This window comes from Arvicola amphibius, chromosome 9 (assembly GCF_903992535.2).
Source record: "Arvicola amphibius chromosome 9, mArvAmp1.2, whole genome shotgun sequence".
In the NCBI taxonomy this organism is placed as follows: domain Eukaryota; kingdom Metazoa; phylum Chordata; class Mammalia; order Rodentia; family Cricetidae; genus Arvicola; species Arvicola amphibius.
The window spans coordinates 5,188,956-5,203,841 of NC_052055.2; the positions used below are offsets into that span (position 1 = coordinate 5,188,956).

The 14,886-nt window shown below is 37.9% G+C and overlaps 1 protein-coding gene across 2 annotated transcripts in view; it reads left to right on the forward strand.

The window, feature by feature from the left end:
* Positions 1-14,886, forward strand: part of Rims2 (regulating synaptic membrane exocytosis 2) — a 411,096-nt gene that overhangs the window by 108,884 nt on the left and 287,326 nt on the right. For both annotated transcript variants that reach the window (XM_042055663.1, XM_042055664.1), the window contains one exon: positions 7,868-8,178. In XM_042055663.1, the coding sequence (XP_041911597.1) occupies positions 7,868-8,178 (311 nt within the window). The remainder of the gene's footprint in view (positions 1-7,867; positions 8,179-14,886) is intronic.

A 14,886-nucleotide genomic window follows, 5' to 3' on the forward strand; every position in this document is an offset into this window, starting at 1 on the left:
CAACCCTGGCCATCAGACATGCAGTCTTTATTCAATTCTTCCCTCCCTCCCTCCCTCCCTTCCTTCCTCCCTTCCTTCCTTCCTTCCTTCCTTCCTTCCTTCCTTCCTTCCTTCCTTCCCTCCCTCCCTCCCTCCCTCTCTCCCTCCCTCCCTTCGTCCCTCCGTCCCTCCCTCCCTCTCTTCCTCCCTCCCTCCCTAAGAAGCAAGGTCTTCAGCTGACTCTAGGGTTTACTGAGTTGGCTAGGCTAGCTGGCCCACAAGCTCCAGGCACCCTCCCATCTTTGCCTCCCCAGTGCTGAGATTACAGATGTGCTTTACCCATGCTTGACTTTTTTGCAGTGCTGGGGATTTAAACTCATGGCTGTGCAGCAAGCCCCCCATTGATTAAGGTGTCTCTTCAGCCTCCTTTTATGTCACTAATGAACTCTTTCTCTCTTGCATGTGTGTGTGCGCGCGCACGCATGTGCACACACACAAGTGAGTAAATATATGATTTCTACAGATGAGAAAATATGCAGTATTTGTCTTTATGTCTTTAACACGATGACCTCCATTCCACCCATATTTCTATAAATGACATATGTTTATTCTTTATGACAGTGTAAAATGATACTGTGTACAGCCTCTGCACTGACTTTATTTATGTATCTATTAGTGACACCTAGGCTGGTTCCATATCTTGGCTGTTAGGATTAGTGTTGCAGTAAACACGTCTGTGCAACTATCTCTGTCGTATTCTGATGACAATCCTCTGCGTATACACACACGAGTGGTAGAGCGGCGCCGTCTGGCTCTTGCTGGCTTCTGATTCTTTTGTGCTGCTTTGGGAAGTGTTTGTGTCACCACAGTGTGCGGGGCTCCCTCTCCCCACATCCCCGTCAACGACGGGGTTATGTGTTCTCTTGACTGCTGTGAGACAGAATCTCATGAAGGGTTAATCTATATTTCCCTGCTGCCTAAAAATGCTCAACATACTTCAACTATGTATTGGCCATTTGTGTTTATTGCAATCACTTAATTTGCCTGTTTGTTAATCAGATGACATGGCTTAGTTGTAGTGTTTAGTCGGAATATAAACTACTTTATAGATTCTGGTATTCATTCCCATGAGATGTGAGCTGACAAAGATTGTCTCTCATTATATAAGATTTCTCTTCACTCAGTGGATTATTCCCTTTGTTGTGCAGATACTGAATAGTTCCGGATAATTCCATTTGCCAACCTTTGAAATTGTTTCCTGAGCCATTAGAATCTTTTTCAGAAAATGGTTGCTTGTGCCCATATCTTAAAGCTCTTTCCTAATTTTTCCTATATGTTTCAGAGTTTCAAGTCTACTGTGAAGGTCTTTGTTCCATTTTGAGCTGATTTTTGTGAATGGCGAGAGATAGGGATGAAGTTTTAGTCATTCACATGTAGACATAGTTTTCTCAGCATCCAGTTGTTGAAAAGGTTGCATTTTCTGCAATGTGTGGTTTTGCAACCTTGTCAAAGCCAGGGGGGTATAGCTCATGGATTTGTTTTTGAACCCTCTCTTCTGTTCTGTTCATCTATGTGTCTCTGTGTGCTTTCCAAGATTATTCTTGAGAAATAAACTCCATGAATCTAAAGAACTAGTTTTTATTTATACTTCACTTTTCAAGTTTAAGATGCTCACTTGTACTTCCAACCGTCTAAGAGTTAATTTAAACCCCACTGTGGGCTTGAACTTGTCATTGCTCTCTCTCCACTGATTGAGATAATCATATATTTCCTCCTTTATTCTTTAAGATGTTGATTTAAATTTCTCAGTATTCCATTATCCTTACATTCCTGACTGCAGTTGTCTAGGGTTTTGTTATTTAAACATTAGCTTTTATTTTGACTTAATGTCTGTGAATGGGATGAACTCACGTTTTGCCTATTTTGTATCAAAATTTATTCACCACAGAGGTTTGTAAGGCTTTTCTTATTGTCTATATTTTAATTTTATGGTGTAGCTTTTGTATGGTGTGAACGAGCAATTTGGTGAAGTGTGGTGGTTTCACCTGTAGCTCTAGCTGCTGGTGCAGGTGCTCCTCTCACACCCCTTCAGCTCCCCCAGGACACCCGCCTGGTTTCTGAGCATACCAGCAGACTGCAGCTTTTCTCTGGAAACCACCGTGCGAACCAAGAGCTAACCCCAACCAGAAGGAGAGACAGCGGAGTTCTGTTGAAGTTGCTAGATCAGCCACCCAGTCTCTTACTCTTGGTGTGGTGACAGAAAATTCCACTGTGGCCGAGCTTCATTTGCCTCTGCCCAATAGCCTGTTACTTCAACTTCAAATTTCAACTGAAAAACTATGCTCTCTGCCTCCAATTTTTGAGCTGGACCCTAATGAAGAGCCCCCAGATTTGACTGAGGCAGCCTGGCCCTGAAAGTTCTACTGAAAAATTTTCCCAGAGGAGGTGTTTCTTTTTAATCTGTAAGCTAGTTCTTAATTTGTGTAACAGAGAAGTCGATAGGGCAGTGGCTCTTGGTTTGTTCGGGAGGCTGGAGTCATCACCATTACATAATCTAGAACATTTCTCTTTCTGCTCTCCAAACTCTAGCATAGCCTAGCTTGTCTGCAATCTGGTGAAGTAGCCCCGCTTCTCCCAGTCAGCATGGGCCCTTCTGGACTACCAGTACTGTCCCAGTGATCTCTATGCTCTATCCTATTTCAGCAGCATGTTGTCTTGACAACTGGCTTTGGTGTAAGTTTGCAATAGGAAAGATGAACCATATAAGAGAGCTGTGATCATCATTTATCTTCCATTATGACTTACTCATATATATTTAAAAACTACTCATAGTTATGGCCTTTGTGAAAAAAAAGTTCTTAAGAGTATTATATATATAGCAATATATTTTTATATTGAGAAATAAATAGGCCATTTCCTCAATGAAAGGCCAAAATATTATCTAAAACTCAATTAGGAGATTAAAATGTATTGAATTGAACATGTTTAGAAAACAATGAATAAACTTTGCATATGATGTTTTCAATTAAATAAGCAATCTTATGTACATAAAATAATGTTAAAACACATTTTCTGAACTTTTAATTTTTTAAATCATCTTTATCAGAAAAATATATATTTTGTAGTAATATTTGAGTTTGGGGAGTCTTAAATATTATTTTAGGACATGTATAATACTGAATTTTAGAACTTTACAGTAAACATTTTACGGACATCAGTGTGTAGCTTTCTTATATGTCTATAGTTCATATATTAGTTCATTCACTCACTAGTGTTATGTATCTGTAGTTCATATATTGGTTCATTCACTCACTGGTGTTAAGGTTCTGGAGAGATGGCAGTGAATTAAAATAGGTGACTATCTCCTGCCTTTCTAGAAAATATTCTAGTTAAGGAATGAAACAATACCTGTAATAAATATTAGAATATGTAAGTGACCTGGAGAAAATGAAAAAGCTACCTAAAAGTAATATATTATTAATTTATATCAATTATACATTACATATTAATTATATAAGGCATATAATTAATATATACATAAAATTAAATATTGCCATTTTATATATAGATAATTAATATATGATTGATGCACGTTTAGTATATAAAAGTTAAGTGCACGCATGTGCGCGAGCACACACACACACACACACACACACACACACACACACACACACACAAAGGATTTATTAGAATTGCTTACAGACTGTGGTCCAGGTAGCACAATAAAGGCTGTCTACAAAAGTAAGGTCCAAGAATCCTGTAATTGTTCAATCCACAAAGATGGATGTTTTAGCTGGTCTTCAGTATATGCTAGGCTAGAACCCCAAAGAAGTAGGCTCTAATGCCAGCAAAGCACTGGCTTGATAGTGAGAGCAAGAACAGGGCCCTACAGATAGAGAATTTCTCTCTCTTCTGTCCTAATGGAGCTGCTACCAGAAGGTGTGGCCCAGATTAAAGGCGGATCTTTCTACCTCAAAAGATCTAGATTAAAGTTTTGTCTTTCCATCTCAAAGATCCAAATTAGAAAAGGGTCTTCCCACTTCAAAGAATTTAATTAAGAAAAAAAAAATCTCTCACAGCTGTCCCCAGCCATTTGGGTTTTAGCTAATTCTAGATGTAATCAAGTTGATAGCCAAGAATAGCCATCGTAGCCTGATTGTTTATATTTGGCTAATGTTACTGTATCTTTATTAGATGTTCAGTTTACTTCTTTATCAGAGTGGGGACAGGTGGAAAATTAGCAGTGCAGTTCCAATATGCAAGGAATAGGTTTCAGTGTGACTGTGTAGTAGAAGGCCGCTAGTTAGTTCCTGTCCGCTTAGCCCCGAAATAATCACACAGAAACTGTATTAATTAAATCACTGCTTGGCCCATTAGGTCTAGCTTCTTATTGGCTAACTCTTACATATTAATTTAACCCATTTTTATTAATCTGTGTATCGCCATGTGGCTGTGTTTTACCTTCTAAAGTTCTGGCATCCTCTGTCTCTGGCAGGGCTACATGGCTTCTCTGATTCCGCCTCCTTTCTCCCAGCATTCTGTTTAGTTTTTCCCTTCTAGCTCTGTTCCCCCATAGCTCTGCTATAGGCCCAAATCAGTTTCTTTATTTTTATCTATCTATCTATCTATCTATCTATCTATCTATCTATCTATCTATCTATCTATCTATCTACTTATTTATTTACTTGTTTGTTTTTCGAGACAGCGTTTCTCTGTAGCTTTTGGAGCCTGTCCTGGAACTAGCTCTTGTAGATCCACCTGCCTCTGCCTCCTGGGTGCTGGGATTAAAGGCGTGTACCACCACCTCCCGGCTTTTATTAACCAATGGTAATCACACATACAAAGGGAAATCCCACATCATGACTGAGCAAAGTGCTGTAGCACAGAGCAGTGGTACAACCTCATAATTGCACAGACCAATGGTATGTTACAATTGCACAGACCAGGGTTCCATTACAATTGCAGAAAGGCTTAGTTTTTTTAATTTTGTAAGATGAACTGATCATTTTGTTTTAATATTTGTTTTCTCTTTGAAAATTATGTAGAGGAATTTAAGCTTAAAATATAATTTAGAATACATTTCAGAATTCCAGTTCAAAGATTTTTAATGTTGCCTTTTAATTTTTAAGGCAGCAATTATCTATTTTGATAATAGTCAATACAGAGATACTTCTTAGTGACTAATTTCCTTTGGAAACCACTTGCCTATGTTTTCCCTAAAATTTCATTCAGACAAAACATTAATAAATAGGATGAAAATAAAGGATACCACTACAGAATATGTGCATCTGAGCTGAGGCGTCCCTTTGTGGTAGAGTGTGTGCTTAGCATGTGCGGGGTCCTTGGGTCAACTTCCAAGATCTCTTCTTTCAAAGTGTGCTGAGGGAAGTGATTGATGACTTTACTCTCACCATTGGATGTTTCAGACACAGACACACAGACACAGACATACAGACACCTGCCTCTCTTAAATAACCTGTGTGTTATTCAAATCTTATGTGTATGAAAATTAAGAAGTGATTTCTCAATTAACTAATACGTTTATTATATCACATGTTAATTTACCTGAAGTACACTCGAGGATGTATGCCCAGCATACTAACTTTAAAAATCCACCCCAGCAATCTGAGGGAAAATAGATAGCTGCCTAAATACCTATGAGTTCTGCCCTTTGTGAGATAAAGATACCTGATAATGGGTAATGCTGTGCTTGAACTTCTCCGATTCCAGGTCTCTTGCTGATAGTTTTTGCACCCTCATTTTTCCCTAATATAGGGTTAGACAGAGAAGACAGCATCAAGGACTCCGTGTGTGCACTCAGCGCGTAGCTACAACCCACAGCACTGAGTGTGATGGAAGCAGTATTTGTACTTAGTTATTTGCTTTTTCCACCTCCCTCTAATCTTTAAAATTTACAACGAAATTTGCACCTATTATCTTATTCACTAGCTCCTTGCATAGTGTCTGGCATACACTAATCATTTAGTGAGTGTTGTCTGAATTCATAAAAATTACGAGTTGGTTCCAATCATCATTTCCCATCTGTACTCAAATTCGAGTTTTCAGGTCTGACTTAGTTTTTATGGCAAGTCACAGCCTCCTTCAAGTTTGTCTATGAATACTGAATATAGTGTCATTATTTTAGTACAGTAAGTATTGTGCTGGCAGCTGACTTTTAGGAAAAGCTACTGTGTGTAATGTTTCCCAGTTTCTGTGGTCTACATATGCCTGTGATTTCAAGCTAACCCACAGTACTTTATGGAATGAAGTCCCATGGGGAGTTGGGAGTTCTCATGACTTGCTTAATGGTACTGAAGCTGTTTAATACCCCAAATAAAGATTTCTCTAGCAATACATTTTCAATAGGACACATACTGTAAAAAGATTTGACTTGCTATCAACTAAAAAGCAAATCTTTGTAGCTCAACGAAGAGTTGCTTATTCTCTGTGAGGTCCACACTGGTGTGGTGAGAGCTGACTTTCCGTAGGTTTCCATCCAGGTTCCCAGCCTTCCTGTTGCTATTATTATTTTTAAGATCCTTGATCTTCAAGCCCCACCCCTATTTTCGGAGGTTCAATCATAGCACTTTCAGAGTATATAAGTTAACTGTGCTGCCAACTTTCAGCTATTCACAGACTTTGTTTCTAATAATGTGTCATTTACAAGGAATGAAGTTGGTTCAGTTTGTTGGATTTTTTTTTAAAGCACAGTAGAAATCAAGTATATCTTGCATTTGTGTGAGAATATTCTTTATTGATGGACATTGTTATATTAGGTACTTTGTATGTCCTCCACTCCACACCCTCTTTCACTCTCTGCTCCCTTCAGCTCCCCTTCCAAAGTAGTAGTGCCTGCTGTCTGTCTGTCACCTGCCATATTCTCTCTTCCTTCCCTCCTGCCTGTCCTTTCATGCTGCCCCACTGAGTCAGTGTCTATTCTTCCTCTCTTTCTATTGCAGACCTCCATCCCTCATCTAGAGTCAGCATCTGAGAGAACACATAGTGTGTTCTGAGTCTGGCTTATCCCATGGCATGGAGGTCTATCTCCTGCATTTGTTTCCCTGCACCTCGTGGTCTTTGCTCTTTACTGGTGAATAGCAGTTGTGCATATGTACCACATCTTTATCTAGTCAGCTCTTGATAGATGTGCTTAGCTTAAGCTCTTTGCTTAGCTGTTTGGAATAGTACAAAATAAATGTAGATGTGAAAGTAAAAGAATCAAATAGATCACTGCAAATCAGGATCAATGAATAGATTTTATTAACTTAGTGTTCTTAGCTTTGCTTTAGTCATTGGTAACTACTTAAAAGAAATAAGGCTCTTTAAATAAGTGCACAATATTGACTATTTACTCTAGTATACTGGAAATCTAGTATATACCATGCATTTTACAAATTATTTTATTTTAATAAACTAAGAAATACTATCATTTTATTTTTATCCCTTGTTTGTTAAGGGTTCTGTAGTTATGAAGGCTCAGTACTTGCTGAAAGTTTTGTTTTCTGTTTTGGAGAGTCAATTTAAAATCGACTATCTCCAAAATTTATCTTCTATTTGCTATATCATCCTTCTAAATAAGTAAAAATAATCACAGAATTCAAGAAAACAGCTGTCTTTTTTATATATGAGTTTTTCTGTCAGTGTAAGTTCATTATAAACATTCTTATAAAGTTAAAAGAAAGGATGAATTATTTATAGTAGCAATTATTCTTGACTTCATTTTAATTTCAGAAGTACAGCCATGTAAATTTTTGTTGGCTTGAATTTCTCTCCTTTTGTTTGTCTTTATTCAGAAGGAGACTTAGTTCTTTGTTCTGTGTTATTGTGAGCAGGTTTGTGTAATTTGTGCTGGAGACTTACTTCCTTTTTCCTGTGTTATCATGTGCAGGTTATGTGGGTATGTAATTTGTGCCGAAAACAACAAGAAATCCTCACCAAATCAGGAGCATGGTTTTATAACAGTGGGTCTAACACACCCCAGCAGCCGGATCACAAGGTTCTTCGAGGGCTTCGGAATGAGGAGGCTCCTCAGGAGAAGAAAGCAAAGCTGCATGAGCAGACCCAGTTTCAAGGACCCTCAGGTGACTTATCTGCACCGTTAGTGGAGAAAGCTCGATCTCATGGACTCACCAGACAGAATTCTATTAAAAATGGGTCAGGAGGGAAGCACCCGATCGCCAGTGACATTCCTTCAGACAGGTAAGCATTTGGTTTAATCGCTAGGTAAAATTTGTTTGTTTGTGTGTGAGTGTATGATGTGTGTGGTGATGGTCAGAGGAGGATAGCTTTGTGGCGTTGGTTCTTGCCATCTACCTTTCTGTGGGTTCTGGAGTTTGAACTTGGGTCATCAGACTTGTGTGGTGTGTGCCTGCCGACCCAAATGTAGTATTTATAATTTTCATTCCAAGCAGAAATAAATATATATGAAAAAATTTTAAGCAACAGTGAGTTGTCTACATGTCATATCTGTTATATCCATTTTTTATTTCTTTTCTTTTGGTAAATGCTATATGTGATGTTTATGATTTGATCTATGACAGATTTATGTTCAATATTGGCAAGATTATTAGATAGATTTCTAAGAATAAAGAAATGAATCTTAATCAGCTTTTGTTGCTGTTGTTGTAAATTGTAGCTTTCCTACTGGATGTACCAGATTTTTACCGTAGTCTTTCTTGAGTTAGTAAAGACAGAGGCTATTTCTTCCTGTGTTTAGTAGGCACTTATATATTTTCTTTGGTGACCAGACTGTGGGTTTTTTTTCTTTACACTTTTGCCCAGACCTGAAATAAGCACAAAGAAACTGTTTTTATTAAAACACTGCTTGACCAATTAGCTTATGCATATTTCTAGCTAGCTCTTATATCTTAAATTAACCCACTTCTTTTAATCTGTGTATTGCCACATGTTTGTGGCCTACTGGTAAGTTTCTGTTCAACATCCAATATCTGTTTCTGCTGTGGCTACATGGCTTTTCTCTGACTCTGTGTGTCTGACTCTCCTCCTCTATCTGCCATATTCTGCACTACAATAGGCACAAATCAGCTTCTTATTAACCGATGGTATTCACAGCATGTAGAGGGGAATCATCTCCCTTTTTCTGTCTAAGTAAAAAGGAAGGCTTTAACTTTAACATAGCAAGATTACATACAACAAAACAGTTATTAAGCAAGAAATTAAATTACAATATTTATATGTATTTTATCTTTTATCATAATTAAGGAAAACTATATTTATAACTATCTATTCTTCAACTCCATGAAAGACCCCAGAAGGGGTCTCCTAGGCAGCTCTGAGGAAGATAGCTTGGTATGTGACTTTCTGTTCAAACTGAGGAACACTTGATCTGGAGAGATAATCTCTGAGGATTTTAGTGTCATTTTTTCCATCCCTTTTTTTCTACATTTAATCTTGCTGGTTCCCTTTAAATTTTATTTGGCATACTATGGAACTGGATCAAAATTTTTCTTCATAATCAGACTTTCAACAATAGTGCATTTAACATTTGAAGATGTGTGCATTTATTAAGTGCCGACGGTGTGCCTAGAGCAAACTAGTTGCACTTAAAACTTACCAAATAGAGTGTATATGGTTTAAGGTATATGTATTTCATTTCTATAAGCTCTCTGGAGAAACTGTGGCATAGTGATCATGAAGTTTATTTAAAATGGTTACCACAAATAATGTAGTAACAAAATAATGTGAATATGAGAGAAATCAGATAAAAAGATACTTTTCTGCATTATTTGTATTTATTATTATTATTATTATCATTTTGCACTGGTAGGATTGAATCCAAGGTTTTGTGCATTGCTAGGCAAGTGCTCTATTATCAAAGGTCCCTCTCTAGGCAAAGAAAATTTTTTTTAGAGGAAATCAACGCATGATTAAGAAATATATTGAGCTATTCAGAGATAAAACTTATGATTACTGCAAGAGAAAAATGAATCTAAACAACTTCAAGCAAATGTGCTTCATAAACTTTATGCTGGATCTTTTTTCCTTTGCCATCTAGATCATCTAAAGAAATACTAAGGCAGTTGTCTTAGTTCAGTTTCCTGAACTAAGTCCTTGGCATGAGTGGCTCGGAGATAGAGTCAGCAGGTTGTGTGTTGCATATACATACATATACATATATATCTGTAACAACAGTTAAGGAAATAGGGGCTGTATATTTGAGAGAGAGCAAGGGGCCTCCTGGGAAGGGTTGGAGGAAAGGAAGGGGAAAATGATATAATTATATTTTAATTTCAAAAAGTAAAAAAAAATATACAATAAGTTATAATCATTTATTTTTACCAAATAGCAGCCAATCTGTTCTTTTAGAACAACATCTTAAATCTCTCTCTCTCTTACATGTGGAGGTCAAGAGTAGAAGTCAGGTGTCTTCTTCAGTTGCTCTCTGCCTTGCTTTCTGAGACTGAACCTGGTCCTTGCTGATGGCCCAGGCTGGCCACTGAGCTCTGGGGATCTACCCGTCTCTGCCCTCTCGGTGCTATGCTTACACACCCCACCTGACTTTTTTTTTTTTTTTTTTTTTTTTTTTTTTTTTTCGAGACAGAGTTTCTCTGTGGCTTTGGAGCCTGTCCTGGAACTAGCTCTTGTAGACCAGGCTGGCCTCGAACTCACAGAGATCCACCTGCCTCTGCCTCCCGAGTGCTGGGATTAAAGGCGTGCGCCACCACCGCCCGGCCTGACTTTTTACTTGAGTGACAGAGATCTAACCTGAAGTCAACATGCTTGTGTCCTGGGCACTCTACCTCCCAACCCCTAATTTAAATACGTTAATTTCTATTTGTATAAATGTATATAAAGACCTGGTTCCTATGCTCAACATAATTAAATTATTTTCAAATCTCCTTCACTTAGCTCACCTAAGAAGATAAATGAAACATGTGCCAGGGCTTCCTTAGGTTAACCTGGCATCCTGCATAGTTTGGGATTTGTATAGATTTTAACTATTTTATGAAGGATTGGATTAAAAGAACAGAGATGAGCTGGAAAAGTCTCCACTCACAGTTCCTGCTGGGATTTCTCCCTGAGTAGGATATATGAGCAGTAAACACAGTTCTCAACTAAAGTATAGCTGGCATTTTTCCCTACTTTTAAAAGATGATGAACATTCTTTTTTGAATGTTAAGTGGCAGCATGCTGGAATAAAGTACTGCGTGACAGGAGAGTGTCTGGTGGCGCTGCATTTGTTTGACACTGCTGTGCCCCTTATAGTGGAGTCCCGACTCAGTCTGTAGTATGTACATAGGAACAACGTTTCTGGGAGACTTTGGACATTATAGGTTAAGTGTATTGCATATGTGCAAGAAATAGATAGCATGTAACCTGTGCCCTTCATACAATTTCTTTTCATTGTGGAATATGAAGTTTCACCTTTTATATATTTTTGTTTGAAAATGAAAATGTCTTAAAACAAGTCTTTTATCAATTAGGTACTAAAAACATTATTGCTAACTTGGTAAGCTACATAACTTTTGTCAGCGTTTGCTGGCCACTAGAGGGCTCATAGCCACTGGACATGCATTCAAAAAGAATACCACATGGTGAAGAACAACATTGGCTTCAAAACAACAGTAACTAAAAAGAACTCTTTAAGCCCTGACGTTGGGATGAGGTGGCTAAGTGGCTAAGATAGCCTCTCCAGTTGAAGTAATACGGATGGAGAAGATGCATCTTACCCCTTACTCCGTGAAACATGACTTTCCTTAAGGATTTAAGTACTCACTGCTTCCCCACCCCCATTTTCATTACTGGATCTCAATTTACCAAAATAATGGGCTTTATTATATGTATACTATATCGTGTTAACCCGTTATCCTGTTTTAATCTTGAAAACTGACTTCAATCCCAAGTTTGTTCCCTTCCTCTTTCCCTCCCTCCCTCCTTTCCTTCCTTTCTTTTTTGTGCATGTAAATACTGAACTGTTGCCTCCTCTATTCCATAAGTAGTGAAATTAAAAATTTTTTTTGAGTGAATGCTTTTCAGTACCGAAATACTGAAATTTTCTTCTATAAAGCAAGGGAAGACTTCAATAGGGCAAACAAATCTAGTGATGTGAAAGTCGCGTGCATGTTGCTTATGACGGATTCCTAGCGTCTTGAAGAGCAGTTGGCACTGGTGCTGCTTGAGCAGTTACTGGAGTCTCAGCGCAGAGATGCAGTTGATGGCCAAGATTACACACAGTCCCCATGTGAGCTTGTCGTTAGCATCGAGACAGCACGAATTCTGCTGTTTGAAAAGCTGATAAATGTCTCTGCGCATGAGATTCCTTAGTGGACATATAGAGAAGTGTTTTTAGAATGGGCTACATGCATTGGGGTTTGAAATACGTAACTGATCTTGCCAGTGATCATAGAAACTGTCTCACCTAAAAAGGTGTTTATATTTCAGAGAAGTGTGCAGCTTTCTAAGTTACTTCACCTTATCATTTTGTGTTTCTCTTGCTTTCCCAGTGTTAAGTTTACTCCAATTTCGACATTGTAAAAGCTTGTTCATTTTCTTCAAAGGCTGGCTAAAAATTGAAGTAACATACAAAACAGAAAAACAAAAAATATAATAAAAATAAATATTTTGTGTGTAGGTCTAAACAATATTACAATTTGTCAGTGAGAATTCAGTTATTTCCTTCAAAATGACTTAGTATTATTGCTGTTTATATACCATTGATAAAAGTATTTTGATGGGGGCTAGAGAGATGGCTCAGCACTTAAGAGCATTTACTGCTATTCCAGATGACCTAGTTTGGACCCAGCAACCACATGGTGACTTACAGACATCTGGACCTCCAGTTCCCTAGGATACTATGCCCTCTTCTGGCCTTCATGGTTAATGGACATGCACGCAAACAAAACATGTACTTAATTTTGCATGGGTCAATTTTTAGGATAAACTAAAATCCCCATAATTACAATCATTTGGTTAAAAGAATACATACATATAGTTGGAACTTTTATAGGCATTGCCAATTTGCCCTGTATAGAGTATGTACTAGACTTTTTAATTTTGCCAACATCTGCTAGGATTCTTACTTCATAGTTCTTTAGCCAATAACACATAATAAAACTTTTGATCTTTATCAATCTGCCTGTCAAAAATGATATAGCATTATATACTTTCATAATTTTTCTATCATGACTGAGTAAAGTTGGATATTTCTGCATGTATTTAAGAATATTTAAATTTCTTTTGAACTGTTAGTTTTTATCTTTTTTCTATTGAGTTGTCTATATTTAATACAATGTGGTTTTAATAATTTCTACTTATATTGTGAAAAAGAACCTTTTGTATAGATTAAGTTTGTGGTTTGTATTCTGTGTAACAAATGGCAAAGATTTAGTGACCCCAGACAACTTAACTTTGTTATCCCCCCCACCCTCCTCTGCTGAACTCAAGGTTTTGACAAGGGCTGTAATCTCATCTGAGCTGAAGGTTCTCTTCCATTGTGCTGTCAGCAGAAGTCATTGTCTTGCAGTTTTGTGACAGGTCGTCAGCCATCAGAGGCTCTGTGTCCCCAGCTGTGCTGGCATTGTACAGTCTGGCAGTGCAGGAGACAGTCTATGCTACTTGACATCTCCAGGGCTAGCATGATTGGCTACCTTACCTGGGATAATCTCTCTTGATTACTTTAAAGCTGTCTTAGGGGTCAATAATACATCTGCAAAATTACCTTCCTTTGTTATATAATGTGACCTAGTCATTGGCGTGATGTCATTTTCACAATCCCTACCGCACTCTGGGGGAAGGAAGGCTGATGGCAGATGAATGACCTCCACTCCTGTAGTGATGGGAGTGTCTGAGGCGTGGCTCACTCCTGTAGTGATGGGAGTGTCTGAGGCGTGGCTCACTCCTGTAGTGATGGGAGTGTCTGAGGCATAGGTTGCAAACCGTCCCCTTCCCCAGCTTGTTATTAGCATTTGATTTTTTAATACTCTTCTTTTACTAAAACATACATGTCATAATTGGATATAATTTTTCTTTCATGCTCTTGATCTTTTTCTTGGGAAATGGAGATGTAACTTACTTGGCATAAAATTAACCTTTTGAAAATGAACAACATATCTTTTTTTAAACATATCTTTGAGCTCATATATCATTGTGATTGTGTAATTTGAGACTATTTCAATAGTCTCAAAAATAAACTCCAAACTATTTAACTATTGTCTCCTGTTCTCCCCTCATCCCCCTAGCAATCGTGAATCTGTTTCATGTTCTGTGTTTTTGCCTGTTATGAACATTTTGCAAAGATGGAATCTTTGAGATGTGTGGCTTTTTATTTCTGGCTTTAATTTGCCACACTGTTTTCTAGAGTTTATTCACTTCTAGCCAATCTAGTAATTCGTTCATTCTTAGGTCGAGGAGTGGCTCACTGTTTGGGCGTGCCATAGTCACCGCTGGAGGTCTTTGCAGCTGCTCAGGTTTTCAGAATCATCATTTTTCCTGTTGGCAGTGCTGCTACGCACATTTTCTGTGAGGATGTGTGTTTAATTCCCTCTCTGGGTAGTTATCTCAGTGAATGTGGATGGTCCCGTCTGCATTTCTCCACTGTTAGCTTTCCCTCTGCTTCTTGGCTACTTATGTTTCTTCTTTGGATTTCTTTTTCTAGTTACATACTTCATTGAGTAATTAAAAACCCTCTTTACCAAAATTAAAACATATTCTCAAGATTTCTTCTAGATGCAGCAATATCATTAAATGATAAAATAGTAACTGGACTGGAACTTATAACAGTGTGGCGGTAGGTACAGGGTCCGCCCTTTAAATATGATCATCCTACTGCCGCACTTTTTATTGAGTGATAAATGTTTTCCTTCTCTTGGCTTGTGATATCATATTTATAACACTGAGTTATTATATCGTAGGGTGTATTTATAACATTCAATTCCATTCTGTTAATCA